At 39.4% G+C, this 27,626-nt stretch overlaps 3 protein-coding genes and 1 long non-coding RNA gene across 8 annotated transcripts; 1 reads left to right on the forward strand and 3 right to left on the reverse strand.

The window, feature by feature from the left end:
- Positions 1–786: 786 nt before the first annotated feature.
- Positions 787–2,400, reverse strand: pstk (phosphoseryl-tRNA kinase). Its single transcript, XM_028431982.1, has 6 exons — positions 2,084–2,400; positions 1,747–1,981; positions 1,457–1,658; positions 1,294–1,369; positions 1,112–1,205; positions 787–1,021 (listed from the first exon to the last, which is right to left on the reverse strand). Exons 1-6 carry the CDS (start codon positions 2,297–2,299, stop codon positions 807–809), a joined length of 1,038 nt encoding a protein of 345 aa, XP_028287783.1. The 5' UTR covers positions 2,300–2,400; the 3' UTR covers positions 787–806.
- A 156-nt stretch (positions 2,401–2,556) lies between these two features.
- Positions 2,557–9,403, reverse strand: adam9b (ADAM metallopeptidase domain 9b). The gene is made up of 22 exons (XM_028430877.1): positions 9,190–9,403; positions 8,887–8,993; positions 8,717–8,793; positions 8,557–8,635; positions 8,398–8,474; positions 8,016–8,208; positions 7,850–7,912; positions 7,641–7,712; positions 7,348–7,517; positions 6,463–6,553; positions 6,019–6,149; positions 5,696–5,861; positions 5,501–5,590; positions 5,171–5,366; positions 4,876–4,987; positions 4,351–4,531; positions 4,165–4,251; positions 3,975–4,080; positions 3,551–3,680; positions 3,312–3,411; positions 3,164–3,201; positions 2,557–3,067 (listed from the first exon to the last, which is right to left on the reverse strand). Exons 1-22 carry the CDS (start codon positions 9,257–9,259, stop codon positions 2,944–2,946), a joined length of 2,460 nt encoding a protein of 819 aa, XP_028286678.1. The 5' UTR covers positions 9,260–9,403; the 3' UTR covers positions 2,557–2,943.
- Positions 9,404–9,507: 104 nt separating this feature from the next.
- Positions 9,508–27,424, forward strand: LOC114451904 (poly(ADP-ribose) glycohydrolase). Of its 5 annotated transcripts, none has more exons than XM_028430882.1 (18): positions 9,508–9,523; positions 10,144–10,211; positions 10,294–10,382; positions 10,459–11,138; positions 11,341–11,463; positions 11,577–11,663; positions 11,975–12,049; positions 14,786–14,878; positions 15,635–15,789; positions 17,494–17,573; positions 17,667–17,727; positions 17,862–17,937; positions 19,079–19,226; positions 22,045–22,123; positions 22,549–22,657; positions 23,987–24,092; positions 25,122–25,250; positions 25,476–27,424. In XM_028430882.1, exons 3-18 carry the CDS (start codon positions 10,295–10,297, stop codon positions 25,649–25,651), a joined length of 2,265 nt encoding a protein of 754 aa, XP_028286683.1. In that variant the 5' UTR covers positions 9,508–9,523; positions 10,144–10,211; position 10,294; the 3' UTR covers positions 25,652–27,424. The 5 variants fall into 5 exon arrangements, with proteins under 5 accessions (XP_028286683.1, XP_028286681.1, XP_028286680.1 ...); XM_028430880.1 differs by lacking the exon at positions 9,508–9,523 and adding an exon at positions 9,721–10,043; XM_028430879.1 differs by lacking the exon at positions 9,508–9,523 and adding an exon at positions 9,721–9,993 and having other exon boundaries at positions 10,088–10,211.
- Positions 12,873–25,857, reverse strand: LOC114451905 (uncharacterized). Its single transcript, XR_003672221.1, has 3 exons — positions 25,786–25,857; positions 25,399–25,405; positions 12,873–12,884 (listed from the first exon to the last, which is right to left on the reverse strand). It is a non-coding gene; the product is annotated as an uncharacterized LOC114451905 (long non-coding RNA).
- Positions 27,425–27,626: the final 202 nt, after the last annotated feature.

Consider the following 27,626-nt stretch of genomic DNA (forward strand, 5'->3'; position numbering starts at 1 on the left):
GTTGGTACCTTTGGTGCTAATTGTCTACAGGAGTTTTTTCTATACTGCACTACAGTTGCCTTACACTATCCACAACTCTGAGCCTTTCACATGAATGTACAAAAGCACAGAAACATCTTGCACAGTTGCAGCATCTTACTGTCAGGGTCAGGCAATGCCTTCTGTCCTCCTTTGCTAATGCTTTGTTATTGTTATTGTGAGAATTTACATTGTGTCAGGATTAATTCGCAATAACACAGGCAGCTACATGCGAGTCATTATACCACAATTACCAGTATTTCACACCAGTTTTGTATTCACTGTTGACTGTACATTGCTTGGTATGCACCAAAGTTGTCAGCATAGTTAATTTAGCTCGACACACTAATCTGCGACAAAGTTAGAGTTGCCATGAAACCACAGCAGAGCGCTCTTTATATGGAAACCATTATTGACAACATTGTTGTCCCCTGCCCAACTCATTAGAAACCTACCTGTTCTAACATTTGTTTGTACAACCAAATCAATAATGTTCTTGGTACATGTGTGTATTAATAATGTAATAACTTAAGCGCTTGAAAACTTCTCTATAACCAATGTATATATATACTGTCTTGAGGTGTTTTGTGGTACAAAAATTTACTGTAGCCAATGATTGTCTGTATTGTAGCTAAAGACCAGTTGTCACCGGTTTCATAAAAAAACTTTTCTTTCAAGTTTTACATTTCTAAATAAAACAATATATCTGCATTCTCATGGGTTAAAAAAAGATTCACTTCAAAGGTCTAGGAATCACACACTTCGATGTGATTTTTGAGCCATACATGTCATTTATGTTCACTAATTGTTCTTGACAGGATTTCATTCTTTTTTTCCTCAAAAATTTCTATTGCTTTTTTCACTATATGCTCCACATTGGTGTCTTCTTCAATGTAAGGAACTTCCTGCAGGACCTGTTTTCGCAGATCATGAAGAAAGGTTGCTTTGGATTCATTCAGCTGAGCAGCCAAAGACCTCATGTGTTCAGGTTGGCTTTGATTTTCTGAAATCAGAGCAACAAAGAGATCATTGTATTTAACCTCAAATTAGAATGTCTTTAAATGTGTATAATATCTGAGCTCACACAGCGGACCTTTGGCAGTCTTCATGGCTTCAGAGACGAGGCGTCGACAGGCCTGATCAGCCTGATGGACCACACTGTTGGCACATTTAAGACGATCAGCTTCCTGAAATGAGAGAGAAACGACACACTTCTGTAGAAGTAGGGACATTTGAACTGAAGGAGAGATATGAGCTATGATATGAGTGACACACCTTTTGTTCTGTGTTGTCTTCAGCTGGGCTCAGTGGGTTACTTAGCGCAGAAGATATCAAGTCCATCACCCTCTGGCTGACATTCAAAAAAAGAACCAGATTAAAAATCTGATTCATGTACCTCAATAATAAGTGCTAATATCTCCCTACTCTGCCATCTTACAAATCACATTCAGACAAACTATCTGCAGCATTAAGTGAAATGCTGTTTTTCTCCCACGAGTTCTTCTGTGGATTTGGAGACTCCAGACGCTTCACCATCTCCTCTATCACCTCAGTGGGAATGGGTTGACATCTGCTCTGGTTTCTGCTGATGCAGGACTCCCGGTCACACTGTAGATACACCTGGCAGAAACCCAGCAAACCTGCAACAACAGCTGAAAACTTTCAACTTCCATTTAACAGTACAATAGCGGTTTGTGGCACAAGATCTTGACAAAGAGTTTTTCTTACGCTTTCTTGCAAGTTGGCACACTTCATATCTCATGCTTGGGTAGTAGAAGTTGTCATCCAGTAGAAAGAGTAGGGGTGCATGGTCTGCCTTTAAACCATGAGGCTGCAAAGCTTGAATGCACTGTTCCCATGCAGTGCTGTTGATCAGAGAGCTGCTCTGTGGCACTTCAGGATTCATCAAGAACTGCTCAATGCACAGCAGCACCGCCTGTCTGTGTAACTTCCATTCAGTGTGCTTGAAAGGACAAAACAGTAACAGTGCATTGTATTAATATATATTTTTAGCTTGGATTGTGCTGCCAGAGAAGCTCGAAGTAGATCACATAAACATGTTTACCATTTCTTGCAGTTTGACACTGCTCTCCTCCTCCGCTCTTATCCTAAAAGCCCGCTCAGGGATCAGGTCATCATACGGGACCACTGTGACTCTCCATCCGCTCTGCGCGGCGGTGCTGAAGATCTTGCGAGCCAGAGTGGACTTCCCAGCCGCAGGCAGCCCACAAAGGACACAAAGACAGGCGTTGCTGACACTGCCGGTCTCCTGTGCAGCCATGTGCTGCCCGACAACGGCTTTCAAACACCGCTCCTTACATGATTTGTACTCCAGTCGGTGCTGCTATGCTTGACAACCCTTTACTAACTTCCGCATCAAGCTGCGTCATACAACCACGTGACTTCCGGCTAAGGTCTTTTCACAACTAAAGTAAAGAAGTAAAGACCTACAGGAAACGCAGGTAACGAATAAGAGAGGCTGCGATAGCTTTACATGTTACTGAACTACCTAAGCAGAACAGAAGAAATATAAGTTTAAGACCATCTGAAAAATTTTAAAAGCAAAGAAGTTTTTATTTTTTTATTAAATAAACAACCAAGCCATCAACATTTCCAAGACATTTAAGGTAATTTAGAAAAAAAACAAATATTAATATAATTTTTTTTATCCATGTACCAGTGATTGCTAAACAAGTTAATTATAAAATACACATATTATTATGTATTGTTACATATATTTCAATATATATTTGCCACAGTCATCCACCACCCCATGATTACAGTCAACTTTACAAAGGTGACCGTAAGAACTTTAAGTGAATCTATTATTTTCACAGTGTTTAAAAATGTTATCTTTATATAGTGTCCAGGTGTAAACTCATACATTCCTATGGAAACTGAACATATGCCACATAACAATTAGAATCAAACTGGGAGCTGTTTTGGGGGGATTGGTTTGGGGACTCCAGGCCCCTGCCTTGGAGGTGGTGGTCTTTCAGGGGTAACATTTGTATCCAGATTCCAGTAGTCCAGTTCTCCATACCTGAAGCTGAAAGACCATATGTATATTTAAAACTGGTTATTACTGGTTACTAATGTGAGTGAAATATGGATTGAACAAAGTAAAAAAAAAAGAAGTTCATACCCAGAAATTGGAGCGGAGGTAGCTGGTGGATTTCCAGGCTGGAATAAGACAAAATAAATAAATAAACAAACAGCCAGTCTTTAACATTAACATTTGTTTTCAAACATTGCATTAAGTATACTGAGGATTATTCAGAAAACATATTTACCCTTTCAGGGGGAGTCTGTACTGGAGGCTGGGTTGTGGCAGCTGTTGAAACGTTGCCGGTGGACTGTGCATTCGCATTTCCATTTTGTGTGTTACGTGACCTGAAAAAGGAAAATGTTTTGGTTTTTTTTTTTCCATGCAATTTCCCCATTGTGGGACTAATAAAGGTTTCTCAATCTTTCTTAATAAAAAAAGCAAACCTTTAAATAAAATAGTCAAATTTATATCCTGGGGGTTTACCTTGGTTTTCTTTTTAGACAAGGGTCCAAGGTATCCCGTCTAAAGATGTAGAGGAGCACAAGAATGACAAGGACCAGAACAGGAACGACCAACAGGAAGAAGATCAACAGACCGTTTCTGAGGGAGTAGTCTGAGACACAGAAGCACTGAATTACTGGACATTTAAAAACAGTAAACACATTCAAAATAATCTGCAAACTACAACGACAACTGCTACCTCAGTCATGACAGCAGAGAACAGAAAAATTCATTTGAGAGTAATATGAAACCTTGGCTGCACAATGTTGTATTAGGTTACTGTGTAACTTCTGATCCCCATATGTTGCCCTGGTTAGTAGCACTAATAACTGGATTATTAGGTGAGCTGTACATGTGACTTTCTGATTACTTCATTTTGAAATGCAAAATGACGAGACAAACGTACCAATCTCAGCAGGACCGCTGTCAATGCTGCCACCTCGCCCTGAACTGTCACAGTAGGGTGGAGCCCACCCATCGTTACAGTGGCAGTGCCCATGGTCATTACAAACCTAACAAAATATAACAGAAAAGAATGTTTTTTTTCCTATAACTAAAAAAATGTGCAGAAAGTAGAGAGTCTGCAGTTATTTTACCCCCCGGCTATTACAGGTGGTCTGAGCATCACAGTCCAAATTAGGTAGCAGATTGGAAGCATTCACACACTTAAAGTCCAGACAGGTCTGAAAGAGAAGACAGGTGGAAATAATTGGGTGTCAAGTTATGCATGTTAACGGTTAATAGATCTTCTTTTTGGCATCCATCCTTAAAAGTCAACTCACTTTTCCTTTGGCACAAGGGCTACCAGGTTTAACATAGGCAGGATCCAGCACATCTGTGCCTAGGTTGAAGTCAGCATTAACACAAACTGACCCTTGAACAATTTGAATGCTGACGTGTGCGCCAGGTGGAGGGTTATTCACATCCACGCCAGTGCACTGCACCTTTCCACACATGGCATTTCTATGGCACAAGTGCACAACAGCACAGTTAGGCACAGGTGTGGAATGAAGATAAGCTAAAGTCAAGTTAACACTCATTTTCTTTTACTCAGATACGTCTTGGGATGCATTCTATATTTGTTTGTCCCCATCTAGCTCCAAGTAACTGTAGCCTACTCAATCCTTGTGCTTAAAACCCAAAGTTGTATCTCAGATATTTACAATAAATGCTATTGAAGTAGCTTGTTATAAATAAAAATCAAAGATGTCATATTTACAACAAGTATTCCTAAATGTAATGTGGCCATTGCATTTCCTACACTACACTATAAATTCATAATATCCAGGTATTAGAAGAGTACTCACGCTGTAGTACATTTGATGGGGGTTCCTGTGCTGTCGAGTCCACAGTTTCCAAATATGGTTCCCTTAGTATTTGCAGTTTCAAAACAAATATCTGCTGCCTTTGTAGCAGGATCTACCCAAGACAAAAACAACATACAAGACAACAACAAACAACAACAAAACTTATTATTCATGTCATGAGTCAGTTAATGTTATGAGAACAAACTAAAAGTTACTTCACATTTGGATGGTAAAGTGTACTCTATAGCTCATACAAAATGACCACAAAACATTCAACTTCTATTATTAAGAGTACCTGGTGAAAACAGTTGCTTGCATTGGTAATTGTATGTCTGGCAGCGACCTTCAAAGCAGTATGCTGCATTGTTTTCACAGGGCAGACCATCCATTACGTAGAAGTTATTGGGACAATATTCACTTTTGCCATCACAATATTCAGGAAGATCACAGCTGTTAATGGACTGCCTGCAAGGAGTTCCTGCAACTCTAATCTGAAGCACAAATCACATTACACACATTTTTTTAATGTTTATCTACAGTCTGAAAGTACAATTTTCTTCATCTATTCAATGTCATCATAAGATGGATATCTGCAGTTTAAGTCCGGCATTAAAGTCTGTCAGACCTGACAGTTGCTGCAGCAGCTTCCCTGAGCACAGCTAGACCTGTATGATAATTTACAGGTGGCAGCATTACAGCATTCATTCTTGCATTCCTGTGTGGATGAGAAGGACAAAAACTATGCTTACCTACACATTAAATAGGATATATATATGTATGTGTGTGTGTGAATTTAACATAAAGTATGTGAGCACTCTACCTCTGGTTTGCCACAGTCGCACTGCTCTCCTTCATCCAGGCGGCCATTGCCACATTTAGCGGTACCAATCACATCTGTAGGGTGGTTAAGAAGACACATGCCTCCTCCACGGAGAATGAGATTCTCAAAATCATTTGCACTGCAGCTGCTGAAAGACGTGGAACCACTACAGGGAGCCAATATAAATGGTTAGTGAGGCCTCAGATGAACACACCATGGTCAGACTGACCATAATTAGTCATAAATTGGTATGACATGTGTCTTACTCAGAATCTGAGCCTGTGTGAACAATAAAACAACAAAATTTGTGGGAAATGTTTTACCCAGCACCCGCTGACATGATGCAGCTACTTCCATTACAGTTGCAGCGCTGATCGTCATGATTCATGCCCAAGTTATGACCCATCTCATGGGCCACCACAGTGGAAATGTAGAGTATATTGTCATTGCTGTACTGTAAAGAACACAGATTCAATGTTTTCATCTTCTGTAGTTTTTAGGAAAAAAACTCAACTTAACAAATTCAGTTATATAGTTCCAAAATATCTTTAGAATTTTAAATAACATTAAAAAAATCTGTGGAATTTAATACCACAAAGAAAGATGCCTTGTCATGGAGCTTATTAAAACTGTATTCAGGTCCAACCTGCTTTACTGGTGTGCTATTCAGGGCCTGTCAGAGTCAGCTGCACTTATAAATAATGCAGACAGTATCAGTTTCTACACAATGGGGTCAGTTGGTGTTAGAAGTTAAGAGGTGAACTAACCACATTGATGCCTCCAGACGTTGCTACAGAGCAGACTGTGCCCACAAAGGCCATGCCTAATACACCTCCTGCATATGCACTGGGCTGACCACTGGCAAACAAGAGAATCAAGAGATCAAGGTACACATTTGAAACAACATTTCAAAACACACAGACTATGCAATGTAATTTGATGCCGCATGATGACTTGTTTTTATTGTGTGTTCCAAAGGCTAAGTCTGAGCTAGAGAAGAAGACTTTTCATTTTGCTGCCCCCACTGCTTGGAATCTCCTACAGAACGTTTTAAAACTGAAGGATCAGGCCTCTGTAGATTCTTTTGAAATTACAGTATTGGAAATGATAGGAAAGCTGAAACAATGGGATGCAATTGCTTCGCCTGATTATTGTTTTTTTTTTATATTGTATAGTAATACGTATTAATCGATTGTCTGTTAATTGAAATTGACATGTACTACTGAGTTGCTGCCTGTATTGGTCAGGACACTTGAAAATAGATTTTTAATCTTAAAGGGTCCCTCCTGGTTAAATAAAGGTTAATAAATAAATAAGAGGACTGACAGATGATTTTGTGGCGTAGGAGTTGAGTTATTCAGCCATTGTTTAAATGCACATGCAGTTCAACGTACTGAGCAATTAGAGAGTCTGGAGTCATAACTTGACATTGTTAGCTGCCACATAAGAATGTGGATATGAACTATTCTAACTGCTCTGTTTACCTGATTTAACAACCTACTCTAGATCACTGCTTCCTCCCAAAGAGCTCAGTCAGTGATAATGATGCGTGAATGTAGGTATGACTGACTCCTCCTACCTTAGACCGAAAACTAATCAATCATCCTTTAATCTGCTCAAAAACAAATGAAGAAAGAGCCATCATTACTTACACAATCAGCTGACCAATATCATGTCGGACTTTTGGCACCAGAATTTCCTTCCTCCACTTAACAAAATTTTCCAGCACTTCTCCAGCAGACCCGTCCACACTAAAAGGATTCCTGTCTTTAAAAATCTCCAGGCTCACTAGCACAACACGGATATTTAGACTCTTGTAGTACTGAAACACAACAGAAAATAATAGAAGGTCAAACATATTTTAAGCACAAATATAGAATTACCTTATAATGCGGTGTGCCTTGTGGTCGCGAAAATATGGTAAGCATAACGAGTAAGAACTCACCCCATCCAAAAGATTAGCTAATTCCACCATCTCATCTCGTACTGCTGTCTCATTCTTCTTCTTAAAGTTATACTGTTAACACATAATAATAAAAAAAGACATTGTTAGTTAGAGCAGAGGAAAAGCACTCCATTTATGTAACAAAGTTCTTTGGTATGGGCTGATGAGTCAGGCAGTAGTCATCCATTCAGAAACGGATAAACACACACCCTGAGCTGATCCACCACCAGCGCCAGCTCCACATAGCGAGTTTGTGGTAGGTTCCTCTTCCTCTGTTGGAAAGACAAACAGTGGAAAAAAACAAAACAATCAGAACAGCGTCTCTTTTTTAACAGCTTGGTCACACTGAAATGTGCACACAGTGAGAATCCTGACCCTTAACAGGGAAGTCAGCGACTGGCCAGGCTCAAAGGGTTCATGAGCTGGAAATGGTGCATCCTCATCAACCACCCCACAGGTGACGGGCTCAGACTGAACGTCCTTCAGCAAGTACAGAAGATGCTCCTTAGTGGTAGACTGTGGCACAGGCTCAAGTCCAAATGTCTCATTTTCGAGGACGATCACACCCCTACAGAGAAACGGATGACACTATACTGATGACCAGACAGATAGAGATTATTTTTGACTGATAAGAACCTTTCAAGGAAACACAATTCCTTGTGCAAGTAAACCTCAAACAAAAACATTTCCCAATATGCTGACAGTAATAAATTAGAAAGCTGAATTCTCTTAAGTGGTTTAAAATAGCCGTTTAAACCTGAGGCCAGAGCATGTGCTCAGTGCTACCACTGAGTCCCTGTATCCTTCCACCTCCCCATGGTAATAGCAATGCACCTGTGCAAAGAAAATTAAAAACACATTCAAGAATTGATTCTAAAGCAACCTTTTAAGTAAGGATGAACATTCATTAACTTACATAATTACTTGGAAATGAGGAGTTATAGGTTCCAGTGGCATTACTTAAATATTGAACACAATTTGGGTGCAGGAAGTCTCTGATAAGAAGAAAAACACAGTGGTCATATCATCTGAAACATGTTGACAGGTTGACAATAATGTCAGAATTACATGCATACCTGTTCTTTTTCAGATGAAGGGTGTGCTCTCTGTTGTTGATGATAAGTGCATATGATACAGTCTCACCTCTGTATCTCTAAATATACAAAAAATAATAAGCATGAAATGTATTAATGACTGCTGTCATTTTGCATTTAATATTAAAAACACAATTCACTCAGGTAGCTACCTCTTTCGGTTGTGCTGGACTGTTTATACTCCTTGTCAATCTTTGAACCACGCGAGGAGTTACAATGGAGTACTTGGAAGGTTTTGAGGAAAGCCCATTTAAAAAGTCTGTAAAGAAAAATGAATAATCTGTAAAAAGTACTACAACTACTACTAATAATAATATAGAATAAAAATGAAACGTTTTTTGTGTACTACATGCACGCGTTGTGTCAAATAAACCTTACAAAAGAATAAAGGTTCTTCTGTTTTTCGGCTCCATCGACAGAAAACACAAACTTAACCCAACTCTGATGTGTCTCACCTTTGTTGACGCTCCCGCAAATGTAACACTGCACGAAAACAGCGAAGAATATGTAAATTCTGACCATCATCCTCGCTAAAATGATTTAGATTATGTCCCCATTAGGCCAACGGAATGTCTTCGCTGAATTCAAGGATCGTGCCTTCGCTTTCTTCTGCAGGTGCGTCATGATAGGTGTGGCTTCAGACAGGTGAGCCTGGAGTCACTTTAAGAAAACACAATACAATGCAACCATGTTGCTGTTCTTTTGTGTTCAAGCGTCATGTGACTTAAAGGATAATAACTTTACCACTCCTATAAGTGAGTGGGTTTTTCAGCCCTTTCTCCGTTCACGGTCAGTTATATTAAAAATATGTGTACATTTTTTATGTTAAGGCTGTTTATTCTGAGTCTAAAATAAAATCGAATCATTTAAAAAAAAATAACTTGTTAACTTAAATGTCTCTTCACAAAGAAGAAGAAAACAAAGACGTGCCATGTAAATGAGGTATCGCGGTATTTCCGGTCATACGTCACGCGTACACGGAAGTGATTTGGCGTTGAACAACAGAGCTAACAATCTGTAGCATACTCTCAGGAATAGTTTAAAACGGGTGTGCGTTTTTACAATAACAAACCAGCAAAGCTGTTCGTAGTGTACTTCGAGTCTCTTTCCAATTGAAAGTTGTCCCACTAGACACTACTTGCTGAAGTGTTTATCCAAACCAAGGTTATATTTTTCAATTGTTTTGGCAATACTCGTTAGCTTGTCAGCTAGTCAATAAGCAATGACCAGACTGGGGGTTATTTAGTCATTTAAATAGCGTAAGTGACATGACTGAATATGTTAAATGTAAACACGCATTTTTCCAAAGGTAATTATGTCCCTACCTAACTCACTGGCACGTGATTATTTTAGGTAGACAGTCATGTATGGCTGCATACCGTATTGTAAGATTTGTTCACTTATTGAAGAAAGGACTGCCTAACAATCAAGTTTGGACAAACAGCGTCTCCTTCGTGGTGTCAGCTCAAGTTGTTTTGTGAGTTCTGTGTTTTAATATCTAAATTTCACCATTGCGCTCCAGGATACCATCTCTTGTGTATTGTTTTCATCCTACATAGAATGACTGCATTGACAGACCTCGAACCTTTAGCAAAGAGACTAAGGATGGAAGCAAGTGACCCAGCATCGCCCTCATCTTCTCTTAAAGGTAAATTGTCTGCTAGAGTGTAAGACAAAGATGTTGTTGGCTTAACTTTTGGAAAACATTCTTTTTCTTTCACCAGATTCCTCCCTATGTAGCCACAGCTCAGGAAAGGACACTTTAAATCAAGGCAGAAAGGAAAGCAAAACAGAGACCACGATGGATATATGGCCAAAGACTGGAACAGGTAGTGTGCGAGGTGTAAAGCTGAAAGGTTCTGTGAAAAGAATCAGACCTAGGCAGCAAAAGAAGTTCACAAATGCTCTGGAGCGATGGTTGGTTAAGCCCCCAGAAGACTCCAGCACGACTGAACTTTGCCAAAACGAAGAAGAAGTTGAAATGACAGAAGATGATGACTTTCAGTGCACCTCAGCTCAGTCCCTAGATTGCAGACATGCTGAAAAGCATTCTGTGTCTGATACTGATGAAGAAACTCAACCTTTGACAGATATTGATCAAGAAGACAATGATGTTGGGCTGGAGAAACAAGAAAGAGAAACATGCTTGACAAGCTCAGTGGGTTCTGTCAAAAATGGTCCAAAAATAACAGACTTCTTTTCAGGGATCTCATCCCCAGGATTACCTGTTAGACAGGATAAGTCAGATAAGTCTTCAGATGAACAAAATACAGATGAAGAAACTACCTTAACTGATAATAAATGGCTTGGGACCCCAATCAGTGAGCTTAAGAGAATGCCTGGATGTGGTGGACCAAATCCTCCACTAAAGGATGTTCCTGGCCAACACACTGTGATGATAAGGGTTTGAGCAATTCTTTCTTTTTTATATACATATAAAATACTTGTGCATATGTGCAAATATCTATCTCAGATTTGCACATAACACAGTCTGAAATTTTGTAAGTTATTCTTTTAGTCTTAAAGATATTTTACTCACCACTGTGTTTAGTTTGTATACATATTAGCATCTGCTAATGCCATGTATTTTTCTTTCCCAATGACAGACAGACCTTCTTCAGAAAGGTAAAGTTCCTGTTCCATATCCTTCCAAGTTTAAGGATACGTGGGATGATGCTCATGTCAAGATGCCTTGTTCCAGCGAGAGCTTGTTCCCTGTTGTAGATGAGGTAATAGTTTATGTGTTTGTAGACCTGTTGTTTCAACAATAGTATGAAAGGAAAATGATTATTTGTAATGTTACTTTTGCATAATAAGATGCTTTCACTTTTTACACACACAGGAGACACAAGCTCTGCAGAAAAAGAGTCGATGGGAGCTCATCAAGGAAACGTTGGATAAAAAATTTACAAGTCCACTTGGGTTGAAGGCAAGTTTCATATGCTTTTGCTTTGCTTTGCAAGATCGTGTGTCACTTCCAGACATGTTCTAGTATATATCTAAGTAATCTGCTTTAGTAAAATTCTGTGTCTGACTTGTCCATTTAATAAATCTCTTATATAAATCAACCAGAAAAAATTAAGCTCAAGCATACAAATTAGAGGGTGCTCTTACCAACTCTGCCACAAGATGGCATTATGGGACCTGTAGTTGGATGTTCTAATACAACTGTACAGGCTTGTAATTGCCACTTAAATGTTTCAAAATAGTTTTGCCATTTATTTTTTTTCATTGTTGCAGAATGCCGTGTTGAGGTACAGTGCCTCACAAGCCAAGAAATGGGACTTCACTGCGTTGCACTTATACTGCACTAAGGTAAACAACATATCCTTTAATCTGTTATGGAACTTCCTATGTTTAAAAAAAATACCTATTGTTTTACCTCTTGAATGTGCCAAAATCGATAACAGCATGCAGTCATGTAAACACAGATTAGCATACATGTTGAGGATGTCAAAGGTTTAGTTGTAGACTAATGAAACCACAGCTGTCCAATCATGAGACTTAATTGCCAAACAGAAGGTATTGTAAACCAGTGATAGTGGTTCTTATTACTGTGTGCATGAATGGCATTAAAGGTCATTCTGAATCAATATGAACAGATAGGCCTAATAACTGCAGCTCAGTACTACTACTGCAGCATTTTTCTTGAAAAATCTGCATACTTGTATAATCAAGAGCTGTGATTGATATTTGCTTTTTTCCTGCCCGTAAACAAGTGACTTTTTTATTAGACAAATTCTGGGTTGCATCATAAGCAGAGCTCTGTTGGTTCACTGGCCATGTCTCAGTTGTCAGAGTCTTCTCCGGCCTTGTTTAGAGGCCATTTATCATCTGTTGTCTTTACGTCACTTTACGTCATTCTGTGTAAAGAATCAGAGGGGCTGTGCTACTGTCTGGCTCTCTAAGGAGATGGGAATATTCCATTACGAGACATTGTAGCATCATGACATGAGTGTTTTATATATGAAGTACAGAACATGGGAGACCATAAGTAATAGGCTTTATCATCTTTATGGTAAAGAAGCAATCACTCGCTCCTGTGCTATGTGGCATATCTGGAATACATCACCTGGTATAATGTTTAACATTTCACATGAAGGGGTACATGTAAGGCTTTTTCATGACTGTCAGTTTGCCAAATGTGTTTCTGTCACTTTGCAGTTGAACAGTAATGGATTTCACAATGGGGAGAATGTTGCAGCCTCGCATGGCAGTGGCTGAAGGAATTATTTTATCTCAAAAGGTCACATTAAATACTTTGTCAGAAAAAAAAATGCTGGCATTATATCTCCAGGAATATTTTACTGTTGAATCAGATAAGTCATAAATGATGTTATAAAAATATTCTATTAGTTGAAATCTCAACATGGTGAGATGCTTTAGGCAGAGGGTTTGTTGTCAGTAGCTCAAATTGGATTCCGTCACGTCTGGTATAGTGTGATGTCTCTTATAAATGACGAGTGAAATTATGTAATAACATCAAACATTGTTTTGTTAATTATTTTGGTGGAGGTGATTGGTTGTTCTGTAAAAACTTACACTTTGCTTGTTTGACTGTAAAATTGATGTCATATTTGACACTTGCAGGTAACTTTTTACAGCCACATAAATGTCACTGTTGCTCACACAAAATACACTTGCTTTATTTATGGTGTGTGTTATTGCAGACTTGATATATACACACACTCACACACTCGCAACAAATGTTTATTGCCTCTCATGTAGAGCTTTCCTCTGTTACAAATCTGTGTTTTAATAGTCTGATATCCTAAAGAAGAACTAGCCAGCAGTATAATACTGGTGTTTGTTAACACATTTAATTAAAGAAGATATTCCACTTCCGATCTAATATGCTGAACGCAAATGATGCAATATAATGTACTCCCTTTTGACATCTCCTCTGCCCATAGCCAGATGTAGCTCTTTGATTGTGAGTGTCAGAGAAACGTAGACATGAATGGCACGGAGTGACAGGTCAGGCTTCTTCATTGAATATTCATCTCAGCATGCGTACCTCATGAATAAATAAATAGTTATTGATGGACAGCATTCATTTTGTTCATTTCTCCCTCCCCAGCTCAACCAGTGCTTTTTTTTACAGTCACAAGCACACAGGTGTTTTATTTTTACATGGTCTCAGTCGAGCAGATTGTGTTATTTCTCCGATCTGTGAGAAATAGGAGCAGGGCCATATCTTCATGGGAGCCCTGGTTTCTCATTGCCCAAACCCCTGTATCTTTCTTGATTGCATTGTCAGTTTATTGTGATGTACAGACCTGTATCAAGTCATACAGAGAGAGTTTGTTCAGCTGATTTGATGCACTGTCTTCAGCTGATTTAAAGAGCTCAGCTTATACTACCTCAGCTATATCCACCGTCTCTCCCTGTCAACTGGCTTCATTTATTACACCCAGAGGAGAAGTTTATGATGGCAGCCAGGTCATTACTTATGACAGTGTTTAGCCAGGCTTCCTTTGCCATAATATAAATGTTCCAGGCTAAATCACAAGTCACTGCTCCCTTGTCCTGGGAACACACTGTCCTTTCCATTTCAAATGCTCGGACATTTGCATCTCTTCCAGGAAGACAGTTTAATCAGTTGGCATGGCTGTGCAACCTTGATGAAATTGCCATGTTATTGATCATTCGGACATTTTGTAGCCAATATGGCTGTATTTATGGGTAGGATATAAAATGTGTTGTCTAAAAGTGTTGTCTGGTTATAGATATTTTTGCTTTAATGTGTAGATGTGGTGGTAGTATTATAGATGAGGCCATATGTATTGAAATAATATAAGGCCATATCTTTCCCATTCCTTTTTCCAGTCCATGTGTATGGGATATCAGTTTTCTTCATGTGCATATACAGAATAGTAGGATTTTGGCAATATTTGTTTTTCCATACAAATTGTCTAGTGTCTCAGTATTTTGATATCGAGCTTATTTCATCTGTCTGTCTGATACTAACCAGCCCCAACAGCTAATAATGTCACAGCTGAGTTTTGTGGCGAAACAGCAAACATAAACAGACCTCTTGCTCTCTCCAAGGTCCTGGAGCCTGATGCTGCTGAACATCTGTTTGACTCCCTGCTGCCAGACATGGTGCAATTAGCACTGAGAACATCGGAGCTCTGCACCAAGGTAACACCCATCACTAACCATCGGACACTAACTCACTGGTCTGTGACATAGTAGATCACTGCAGCAGGTTGGTCCCAAAGGTCACAACATGACAAATAATCTTGTGAAATTGTTGTAAAAATGGGCAGGTCAAGGCATGGTACTATTGATGTTCATTTGTCAGATGTTTTATAGCCTTTTTGGCCATCTGGTTCACTAGCATGTAGATGATGAAGATGTGTGCTTAGAGCTCATTAAAATGGTTTAGGATATTCTTTTGAGCAAGAAAACCACAATTTAATTTTAATTTCACATATTGTATTTGCAGTTTGATTAATTAGTGTTCACATAAGTAATACCATTACCCAAAATGATTTAAACACAGCATTAAAAATAAAGGAAGTTTACAAATGACTAAAGACTAAAGATTTGCTGTGCAATGCATTTCAAAGGTTTATTTCTGTCACCTGCAATAAACTTTGTTTGGTTGTGGTTATTTTTTCTACTAACTTGTAACCAACATAATTTTTACTATTTCTCCAGTTTTATTGTAACATAGATGTGTTGTTTATTTATAAACTCATAACCTTTTTCTTGGACAGTGTCTCACATGCGCAAGCATAAATGGACCTTGATTCTAATTATTATGTCTGATTAAAGAAGCACAGAGTAGTACCAAATTATTGCTTTTATTCAGTACACTCTAGTGTCTTGTTTGCTAAATTGCCAAAACAAATTATTTTGACCTTCTCGGTTGTGCCTCCGTCCCTCCTATAGCCAATACCCCTCCTCAAGAGAGGCATGAACCACTCCATCACCATGTCTCAGGAGCAGGTGGCATGTCTGCTCGCCAACGCCTTCTTCTGCACCTTCCCCCGACGGAACTCCAGAAGGACGGAGTACTGCAACTACCCAGACATCAACTTTGTCAGGTAACGCAGCAATCTGGTGTTTGAAGTTATATAACATGTCTGTAAGTTATGCTGATGTGGCAACTAGCTTCATTTCCATGAGGGGGCACCACTGTATATGCTTTTCTCACAAATAATTCCATCTCATGGCTGGACATGAGAGCAAACAACTCTTACACTGTAAATGATTTGTGCCTGCTTTGCCTGATAGAACCAGATGTTTCAATTTATTTGCCGAGTCATAATATTATTACTTCCATAATAACTTATTTCACCTTTTCATGGTTTCACTGCACACTTCACAACTAAGAGATTGATGAGTATCTTCATGTGGGAGTCCTATGTGATTGATTTTAGTTATTTATTTATTTTTGCAAAACTGGTGCTTTTATTCTAGCATTACCACAGGGTTTCCTAATACCTACCTGTAAAGTTTCACTGTTAAAATGAGTCTGCAAATCACTGCTTAGTCATCTCCCTCATCTCTGTTGGCATCACACTGTAATTACCTAAATGGAAGAGGATATTAGATTAACATTGACTCAGATGGCTGCCTTTGACAATAGGGAAGGTCATTGGCTTCTTGCAGAAGGCAGTAAAAGAGTTCAGTCGCATCAGAATTCCATCTTATTTACATTGAGTTAAAAGTGATTAAGACTTGGCTCTGGGTTTCTGTATAGAAACTATTCTAACTACCGGTATATTGATTATTTCACTATAAGGAGTTTCTTGACTAATTTTTCCAGTTTTTGCCTGTGCAGAGTCCCAGCTGCTGTACCGAGTCACATATACCCTTTTTCTGCATTACATCATAGCTTTCTGCTCATCTGTAGGAGGTATATTGCTGTTATATAATTGTGAATTAATTCTCTATTCCCAAAGACCACATTGCAATTTGTTACTAAAAGGCTACCCTCACTAGTGGCTAACTTATGTCAAAGACATTTTCCCTGAGGACTACATGAGGCATGATTGTTTCTAGGGGACACAGTGACAAAAAAGAGAAATGAATGCTGGAGTTGAGTTCAATGAATGAGTTTTTTGGCCCCTGAAGGGCTCTCAGTGCATCAAGCTTTTGTCATGGTTTCATTTCCCTCACATGAAATTTCTCTTCTTTTATTGTGGCATGTGAGGTGGGCCGTGGGGTTCTTCATAGAGTTGGTTTGAGATGGTGGGCTTAATGCTTAAAGTGCATTCAGGCCCATCTACTGCAACTCACTGCTAACTGCTTTGTGTGTGGGTGTGTGCATGTTGTACATTCCATGAGGGATTGACCCTTTTTGCCTGTTGAGGACTCTGTTGTTTAAAAAGGGCACAGGGCTTCTTAATGTATCCCCAAAGTGAGGAGCCCTGTTTCCCTCTCTCCTTTTTTGTGTGAGTGCTGTGAAGTGGCACATGAGTTGCTCTGGTAGGGTGAGCCTGGGGCAACTCCGTTGTCGTTACAGTGGAAGAGCGTCTACATAATCGGCTAGTGACTGAAAAGAAAGCTGAGTGAGAGATGAACTAATTCATATCAAAAGTTAAAGCATGACTGAACTCACATGGCTAAAGTGGAGGTTATGTGTCTCTATAGCTCTGCCTATCCAGAGAGCAATTCTTCCAGGTCCTAGCTGTAGTTTTTTGATTGTGTGATTTGTGAATTATTTTCTGTGGAAAGAGCACAATATGTCACATAATATCAACTATTTTGTTTTATTGGAAACCATAATTTCTCTTTGCCTCCAGGTTGTTTGAGGGGTCCTCTTCACGGAAGATTGAGAAGCTGAAAACCCTGATGTGCTATTTTAAAAGTGTCACTGAGAAAAGTATGTGGATTAGTGAGGTTGGATTTCATTTTCATGATTAAATTACAAAATGGAAGTCTTGACACTCTTTAAATTTACATTTTTGTCTTTCAGTGCCTACAGGACTCATAACATTCACGCGGAAAAGTCTAGATAAACCCCTAAATTGGAAAAGGTCAGACACTACTATCATTATTATAGTTGTAGAAGAAGTGTGTTATTGTTTTTAAGAGAGATCCTGCAATAGGCTGTTTGGCTGCAAGCAGAGATCCATTTTCTTTCAACTGGAAAACAATCTTTGTGTTTCAGCTCACAGACTCAGCTCACAAAGCTGCACATTACCTGTGAAGGGACCATTGAAGATGATGGTTATGGAATGCTTCAGGTAAGACTCAGAGGAGAAGAAGTCTGCCATTAGTAAAAGACAACATAGGGACTTAATGTGCTCAAAGGAGCTGTTTGTTTGCGCGCTGTTCCTTCTTGTGGTTGGTTTCTGTCTTTTATCCCCTCTTCTGTAGTCAGTCACTTAGGCACATCTTTCTGGACCCTTCCACCCAGAATGCTTACTGCTGCTGAAAAGACCTTTGAGGGAGCCCATGACATGTCGAAGGGAGTGTGTGCTGGGACTGGGGTCGAGGCCTCTGAGCCTCTTCTGCTCTCTGTGTCGGCCATGCTTCCCATACACTGTCAGGATGGCGTGCTCTGGCTTTCACCTTTTGTTTGCCTCCAGTTGCCACTAACTGACAGCTGATGTGCACACATGACCAGCTCCGGGGCACGCCACAGCTTGGATTGATGGATGCTCTGCTGGGGTGGGGGTGGTGGTGAGGTGCTGACAGCTTGTCAAAGCAGACTTTGGAGGCCGGCTCACTGTCCCAGAGTTGAGTGACCAGTTTAGGGAGATCAGCTCTTAGACTGCTGCTCACCCCTGTGCAGCTTCTTCCTGGGGTTACGAAGGGGTTTGGTCTGGACTGTCTACAGACCAAAGAGCAACAACTGCCAGTCTTGAAATTATGTGATTATATGTTCCACATGGCTGCTTTAATACTAAAACAACAGATTATTACGTCTTTCTGGGCTAAAACAATGGGGGTGTGTATTTAATTTGAATTGTAAACAGACTAAAATAAAAAAAAAAAACAACACTTCAGCAGTATGCAATGACTGGTGGAAGATGTTTACTTTTGACTGCTCTCTTGATTTGATATTTGCCACTGGCAGCTGCACACTTAAGTGCTGCTCCTGGGGAGAGCTCATTTTGGCATAGGGGACAGATGTCTGAGTAATGCCGGCACCTCAGGCCACCTTCCCAATCAGCTTGTCAAGGATTCTGTCACAAATAGAATAAAAAGGGCAGAGACCATTTCACGAGGTGTTTTCCTCCTGTTGTCTAAGTTCAGGAAGCCTCATATTGCACTTTCTGTGACAGTATTATTTTTCGAAATGTTTTTGTTTTGTAAAAAAGTTGTGGTATAAATATTTCTCTAATGACTAATTGATAATCAACAAATTGTCTTTATATGCAGGTGGATTTTGCCAATCAGTTTGTGGGAGGAGGTGTCACCAGTTCGGGTCTTGTTCAAGAGGAAATCCGCTTTCTTGTAAACCCCGAGCTAATTATTTCTCGTCTCTTCACCGAAGCCCTGGATCATAATGAATGTCTGATAATCACAGGTCAGTAATTAAGAAAAAAAACTCTCCTACAACCCTACAATTCAATTATTCATTATTTAATTAATTGATCCAGGTCAGATCAATAATGCCATAGCTTCCTTCATTTTAATGCTTGTCCAATAATTTGGCTGAAGAAAGATTCTATATATTTGTAGTCACACACAGCATGAAGTGTACAACTTTACCCCATTCTGAGTCAACAGGAGGATAAAGGATGTTTGCTGTCCTTGTCACACATTTCTTTTTGATTGGCTGCAAAGTGTAGAGATGGGAGATGGAGGCTACGTCCTGATTGCTCTGTTGGGTCTTTCTGTTGAAGAATTCCAACTGCCTGTGCTTTAATATTGAGTGTTTGCAACAAACAAAGCTGGGACAGGCCAATAGACCCAGAAACAAGAGTCCCAGCAGGAGGCTGATGGCACCTGTCTGTTTTTCTTCTCTTTTTTTATTTGTCCAACACTGTTTGTCTAGACTCTTGCAGCAGCTTGATTGTGTTTGATGAACATGTTAGACAGCCAGTAGTGTAGTCAGTGAAGAAGTAAAAAAACAAACAAAGTGTATGCAGGTCCAGCTGCCATTCAGACATTCAATAAGACAATTTAAGTCTCTACATTTTAGCTATATCTTAGAAGCCCTTAATAAGTTCAACATGTCTGAATACGTTACAGCTTTCATGAAATAGTTTACATTAGAAAGAGCTTTTATTGGTTACACAGCACAAACATTTTTTTTTTTTTGCATTTGATGTGACAGATAAGCTCCTTCTTTTAACAGTTCAACTGTGTATAGAGACCCCATAAAGGATATATTAAAAAAAAAATAAAAAAAAACAAATACCTGTCAGTACAGCAAATTATGTGTATGCTGATCACTGCAAACATGTGACAATAATATCTGTGTATATTGCATCATTTTAAAATGCTAATGCTTTGTTTATATTTTGGTAATGGTAAGTTAACATGTTAGTCTGAATCTTACACTGTGGGCAACTCTGTGTTGTAAATTGGCAATTTTGTGAGTGTGGCTTTAAGGAGAGCGATATACAGCTTCAGTGTCCTGTCAGAAAAGGAGCTCCTTAGCTGAATGTTTGAACATTTCAAAAGAAACAGGTTTGAATTATAACAAAAAAATTAGGCACTAGAGACGTCCTCCCAGTCACACTGCAGAATATAAGCTTCTCGCTTTGGCGGAGTCACCTTCAGACTGCTTGCCCGCCATCTATCCTACGCCTCCACTTACACCACTTAACTTTATTACGAGGGCCCAGAATTAATTATAGCTGGAAGACCTGCCCAAGACCTGCTCTACTAATGGACTCTTCCATTCCATCATCTTTATTAAACCCTGCCTGTATCTCTTGTCCCCACCCACATTTGTAAAAGTCCATGCCATAACAGTGTTGTGGCTGTGTGGTAAATCATATTCCCCTGTGATACTTCTTGGCATACAGTACGGAAGCTAATGGATCTTACCTCTGCACTGAAATTTGCAAAAGTGCCCAAGCCTAATTGAATTGTCTGTGATTGCTAGATGTCTGGCAGCGGTTGGGGCGGTCAGTATAAATAGTATCAAGGAGACGTCATACGATTCAGTGGTTGGAGTACTAGTCAGAAAATACATGCGCTGCACAGTGTAGACCCAAGGGAGACCTTACACTGCTATTTTTTTATATCATTTTTGTGGATTATTTCTGTGCAGACATGAGCAATAAAACGGTAGTTACACTTCTTCAGTTGCCTTTACATGGCAATTTTTCTGACCTTTCAATATCTGTTCAACCACAAATACGAGACACTTTGTTTTGAAGTATTTGCACATGAATGGATCAAGCTCCTGCTGATTTTTATGCAAACTGTTTGGTATTTGGAAATCTTTTTAATAACCAGACACATCTTTCCATAGCAAAGATTGATCCGTTTCCCACTTCATATCTCAGTTTTAAATCACAAATGAGTTGCATAAAAATCAAAAGCATAATTTTTTTTGTTTCTGCAGAATTCAGATGCAAAGATGTTTCAGCTGAGAGTTTATTTTTGGAGAACCAGTAAAGGTCAGGTGTTTGCATAGTTTCCACAAAGCAATCTGTACCAATTTGACGTCAGGAATTCAATGTTACTTTGTAAATTCCTAACATTACCTACAAATATACAATATCTTTTATTTGTTCAGTAGTATAGGAGCTCTGTATTTAAATGCTCTATGTGGTCAGTAGCTCTTTCCATTGTTTGCTCATCTTTTGTTTTCATAGCACTGTGGTAAAGTAGATCAGGTACTTCAGGGTCTTATTCTGGTGGTAATTCTGCTTAATATTTAAAAAAAAAAAAAAACAGAGGGCTGGCTGATTATTAGTGAAGTGCCTGTCAAGTGGAATTTACCCTGGAGATTCCCTCCTCCCCATGTGCACCTCCTATTACCTGCTGACCAATCAGTCCTAATCACTTGGTTTATTCACTTTGCAGCATGAGGCATCTCTGCAAGTGCTCTCGACAGCCAGGTACTAATGAGTGCTAATGACTGGGAAGTTAATTTGTGGCCTCGTTTGTTTGACTGTGCAGTTGCCTCCCTACCCCCACCTCTGTTCCCTCTTTACGGGTGTAGAGTGTTCCCTTGTGGTCTGGTGGTCAGTCGCTGATTCTCACAATGTTCTGGGGGGGGGGGGGGGGGGGGGGGGGGGGGGGTAATAACTTGACCTTTGTTCTTGTCATGAGACAGCTGTGGCTGTTACTCTCCATGAAAAGTGTTTAATATTAAAATGTGTTTTCTTGTAATTAATGATGAAAGTGTGACTGATGTCTCACTTAATGTGTGTTTTAATTAGGAACGCAGCAGTACAGTAAATACACTGGGTATGCACAGACCTATCAGTGGGATGGAAGCCACCAGGACACAACTCCAAGGTATTTATTTATATTATATATAATTTATTATATATAATATATTAATATATATTATATTATAATGACTGCTTTCAATATAAGAATGAATTACCATAGCATGAATTGCCTATGACGTGTATTACTATTAGGCTGACGTTTTAGCTTTTCACAGATCAACAAAAAAGTCAGAAGGAATCCTCTGAATTACAAAATAGTAACTGACGTTTAATTGAGCTCCATCATCAGGTCACTATTTGTATTAAGTCAAGTACTGATTTATGACTGAATAATGGTAAACAACTGCAGAAGGTCAGGTGCATCTTGACATTTGTCCAAGTAGAGGTGGTAGTGTGGCAGTAACCTGCTCCTTTTTACTGCCCAGCATGGCTGTTAGCTAATCCTGGAAGTACAATATGTTTATGTCCCATTTCTGTGATTTGTTTTAGTGATGCCTGGCAGAGAAGATGCACAGAGATTGTGGCCATTGATGCGCTGCAGTTCAGGAACTTTCTTGAACAGTTTCACCCTGTGAAAATCAATCGAGAACTTAAAAAGGTTTGCTTCTCTTTTAACTCGTATTCCTGTTTCTTTTTTTTATTGTTGTTTGTATGTTATCATTGCTACATTGTGCATGAAACAGATTAGTTCAAATGACAATAATAAGAACATATTGGTGTCATTTCAATAGAAAACAAAGTGCTGCTTTGAAGACAAATGAACAGCTTTGGGCCTAGCATAGTTCTCCCACTGTAGACCACCATAGCTCTGCCGCCTTAAAGGTTTATACCTGTAATCGTGTCGTTTATTTTGCCCAGATTAAATGGCTTCAGTTTAAATCCATTTGCTTTCTAATGGAAAAACAATTTCATCACAAATGTCAGCTGAGTGATATTGACTCCTGTTTACTTTTCACAGAGTAAACAGGAGTGCCATATGCATGTAACATGCACTGATAGATTGTTGCATTTGCAGAGGAAAAAGCATAATCATATTCATTACACTGTCCATTAGGCCCAGAATGAATTTGAATGAACATAATTGGCCTCAGAGCAATTAATCACAGCTTTTTTTAAACAGTACTGCATCCACGTGTGTAATCTCCCCAGAATAGTCATGTCAATTTGTAATAGAAAATCAAGATGTTGATGGTGTCAAGTCTGCTGCCAGAAAGCATGGAGGGGTTTGACAGGTCTGACAGACGTGTGAGGAATGCACCAACACCAAGATCAATCCTGTTTCGAATATTGTTCAGCTAACTGTCATATCTGCCCTTTCACAGGAAGAATTTATGACTGGTCAGGAGGAGGATGGGCACGTGCTATTTTCGCTATTAACTTCAGTTTTAAAGTGAAAATTAATGCCGTTCAGATCTTTCATTTAACATGTCGTGTTCATGTGACTTACAACCCACCTGACCTGTCAAATATTCTCGTTATGCACTTTAGTCAAATTATTAATATGTAAAATCTGTATCAGTTTCACACTATCTGCAAATAATGTATGTATGAAAAGCACTATGCAACAAAATGACACAAAACATAAGTTCAGAATGATGGGTCAAACACAGGCCTACAGAAAATGTGATTACTTTGTTTCTCTCTACATTTCATTTGAGTTTATAAGGACATAAACTGGTGGGAGAATAAGGGCCTCGTGGGAGCCAGATCTGATTCCTGGTTTAATGTGTAATTTTAATGGCAGTGTACGGTTAGGTTGAAAATAACTTGAAACAAAACCTGGTTTGTTCACAATTCTTGATAAATGAATTAATTTATTGTGAGGATTTAAGATAAAATATATGGAGTCCAAAACTAGCTGCCAGAATTTATTATGAACACTTTATCAATATGTCAGTTTCACCTTTAATATTCTCTGTTCGTGTAGGCTTACTGTGGCTTTGCACGCCCTGAGGAACAAAGTGAAAATCTCTCAGCAGTGGCAACAGGGAACTGGGGCTGTGGGGTTTTTGGTGGTGACACACGTCTCAAAGGTAAGCACTAATGTAACGGATCTTGTGACGAAAAGGGGTTTGAAATCATCTCTGTACCCTTGGCAGCCTAATTGGAGTCTCTTCCTGGAAATAACCAAATACATTTTAGATTGAATGGCTCCAGCTGATCAGTGTGGGCATCCATTTGTCTTCCAGGAATGCATTCATTTACTTAAGCCCTATTTGTCGCCTTCCTCTTATTGATCAAATGACAAAGTTAATATGTTTCATTAATAGTGAAATTGATCGCCTGCTTCAGTCCATCAATCTGTTGCCGCTCTCTGTCTGTGCCTTGTATCACTGTCACTGACCAGGGCGCTCCAAGAAGGTGTTAGCAAAACATTTTCACTAGCAGCTCTACTTCTTGCGTTCTCTTGAACATTCATGTTTAAAAATTATACCATGTATATTTATAATTAGCTATAACAAGGCACAACCCTCTATAGACAAAATCACCTACTGTCTGCCTAATGACATGCCTCTGGGGAAAGGCTTCGTAATTCATATGCTGTTCTCTGCCTGGGTTTACTGTCTGTGGCCTCACATAGCCACTTATTTTTTTAATTGCCAGATCATTGAAACAGAGTATGAGAAAAAAACTGCTGAAATGTAGAGATATTTAGCTTAGCCCTCATCTGAAAATGTTGGTAGAGTTTTGCTCATTAACTTGGTGTTGCCCCAACCTTTATTAATCAGCAGACATATTTCCAGTCTTTTAAAATATTCACAGCTCTCCGGGGCCAGACCTCGCCTTCCTTTGTAACTAATCCAGAGTTCTCAGTGGGGGTGAGACCTATTCCCCCGATTACTTACCTTTTATATTACCAGCTTCATAGGCTTTTGCCACTCTGTTTCAATGAAAACATCAGATCTCTTTTTATTTGTATTTTTTATACATGAGACAGTGAAAATGCATAGAAAAGGTCCTTTTCTCTACCTTTCTTGTTATTTCAGGCTCAGTAAATACATTTAAAACAAGCCTCAGTCAGTCTATGCTCTGTCTCTGACTGTTCTCTTCTTTTCCTCCAGCTCTGCTCCAGATGCTGGCAGCTGCTGAGGCGGGCCGAGATGTAGCCTATTTCACCTTCGGTGACAGCGAACTCATGACAGATGTCCACAACATGCACTCTTTCCTCACTCAGAGAAACGTCAGTGTTGGTAAGACAAACAGCCGTGTCCAGCCGCTTCTTTTTTTTCTCCTTGTGTCTGTTCCTTCCTTTTTTGCACTTTTTGATTGAAGTGCCAACAACATTTTTACATTGTGACACATTTTTTAAAATTGTGTCACAGTTTCTACATGAAAAACTTGTCTACTTTTTCTTTGCTGGGTTATCTTTGACTTTTGAGTCTAGACAATAAACTGTCTGCTTTTCTTCATCACAGGTGAGGTGTATGATCTCCTGGGGCAGTACTACAACTCGGTGTGTAAGAACTGCCTTAGTCGGCGCCCTGACGTCAGCCTGTACTCCTTCATCTACCAGCAGGTCAGCTCCTCCCTGGCCCCTGATGACTCCAACAAGGGTTTGGCCAGACAACACTTAGCCACAGACTGCCAGTAATATGGTCAGGTGGCTGATGAGTCACTCTGCCTTATCTTTGGAAAATTAAACACTTAACAAATTGGAATGTTCTTTATTTCCCTTGAGCTTTATATTTGAAACTTACTGCCTGCATTTATTTAATAGTGATAAACCAAGCCGCTGAAAATAAAAAGCCAGCATGCAGAAAAGAAAAGAGCTGCAGAGGGTGGTTAGTTATGACCCTGTCTGGCTCTGCAGTCCAAGCTGTGTTCATTTTGCCGCAGCCGGTAATACGGCAATAGATTGAGTTTCAATGCGACGCAATTGTGATTTTAATGGTGAAGCAAAGGTTGCCATCCATCTTCTTAGTTTGTCATGTTGCATTTTTTTTTTACACCCACACATATCCAGCCTAATTGAATTGGCTGTCAGAAATCAAGTTAAAGAAAAAGAATCACAAGAATAGTGTTTGGAGAGCTTGGCACAGTCTGCCAAAAAAATGGTTTTAATTTAAAGAGTAGCCATCTTTTTCCTTCTGCATTTATTTATTTACACTCAGGAGTGAAAATGCATAGAATACATTTTTTGTTATTATGTGAGTGCACTTAAAATATTAATTTGTTCATCTGCCACAGCTTCCAGTATAAAACGGTTATTTCTTGGTTCTATAAATTGTGTTAAGATTTTGTTTTACAAGCATTTTGAATAAAATCATTTTTTTTTATATTGCTTATAATTTATTCAGCATCACCATTTTAATGGAGCCACCAATGTCAGTAATACATCTTTGGCCAATTGGAGTGAGAGCTTCTTGCCCCATGGACGTTACAGGCAGAATGAGTTTCTATACAGCCGTGCCATTTATCTTTCCCCAGCTATAGCTTCAGCCTTTCGCTCACAGTTTAATAAGGTCACACCTTTTATATAAACTGTACATGACACCTCATTAAGTAAAGAGTAGATCATAGAACATCCAGTCAGATGTGAGAGTCGGGCAGTGGGACTCCCGTGTGATTCCTCTGTCTGTTGGAAAGAACAGCTTCTGAAGTCCCAGAGGGTAGACCTTTGGCACTTTGCATTTAACATGTTAATGTTACAATTTACAGGCACATTAAAAAGAATTTGCATTTGAATGCATTTAATGTTCTTTTAATTGTTTAATTATGTGATTATCTAGATTAATGCCTGCTGAGGTGTTTCTGTCATTTTGCAGATTATCCAGTCAGACCAGTTTATTGAATCTGTAGTTCAATGGTAAATTAGTTTTGTTCACGGCACTGAATGGACTCCTGGGAGCCTGTGAGTGAATGAATGAATGGGGTGTAGGTGTCTCTAAACTTGGTGCTGCCTGCCTTCATGGAATCAGGACCTGAAGTAGGGGGTCCTTCTTTGTAGCTGGCTGAGTTCAAAAGAAGCCTTTGGTGGCATTGCTCCCGAGGTGGATCCACCACAGACACACAGGGGCATCCTACTGCATTGATCCCTCTACTGTGAGCCTCATGTGTGTTTTTGACCTTTAGGCTACCATCTGTCATAAAGTCACGAACATGCACAGTGGTTAGTCTTTTAAACATGATCGCTGTGTTGCAGGTTGGCAATGGAGAGCTTAGTTAAATAATACAGTTTGCATATAGGATTCAAGACTTTATGATGTCGGTAAACAAATAAATATAGGGAAAACAATTGTTTGAACCCCTACTGATTTTGTAGGTTTGCCTACTATAATTTCAGTGGAAAAGTGGATTTCAGTAAGAGATAACAAAGCTTTTTAATGATGAAATAAGTGTTTGATCCCTTCACAAAACGTGCTTTAGTACTTGATGGCAAAACCTTTGTTGGCAATCACAGAGGTCAGACATTTCTGGTAGTTGGCCACAAGGTTTGCACACATCTCAGAGGGGACATGTGCCTTCTTTAGCAGGGTGACCTTGCGGGAGCTGCAGGATTCTAGTGTTAACAGTGGTACCAACTGTTTTCTTGGTGACCATGCTCCCAGCTGCCTTAAGAGCATTGA

The sequence above is a fragment of the Parambassis ranga genome, chromosome 19, assembly GCF_900634625.1.
Source record: "Parambassis ranga chromosome 19, fParRan2.1, whole genome shotgun sequence".
In the NCBI taxonomy this organism is placed as follows: domain Eukaryota; kingdom Metazoa; phylum Chordata; class Actinopteri; family Ambassidae; genus Parambassis; species Parambassis ranga.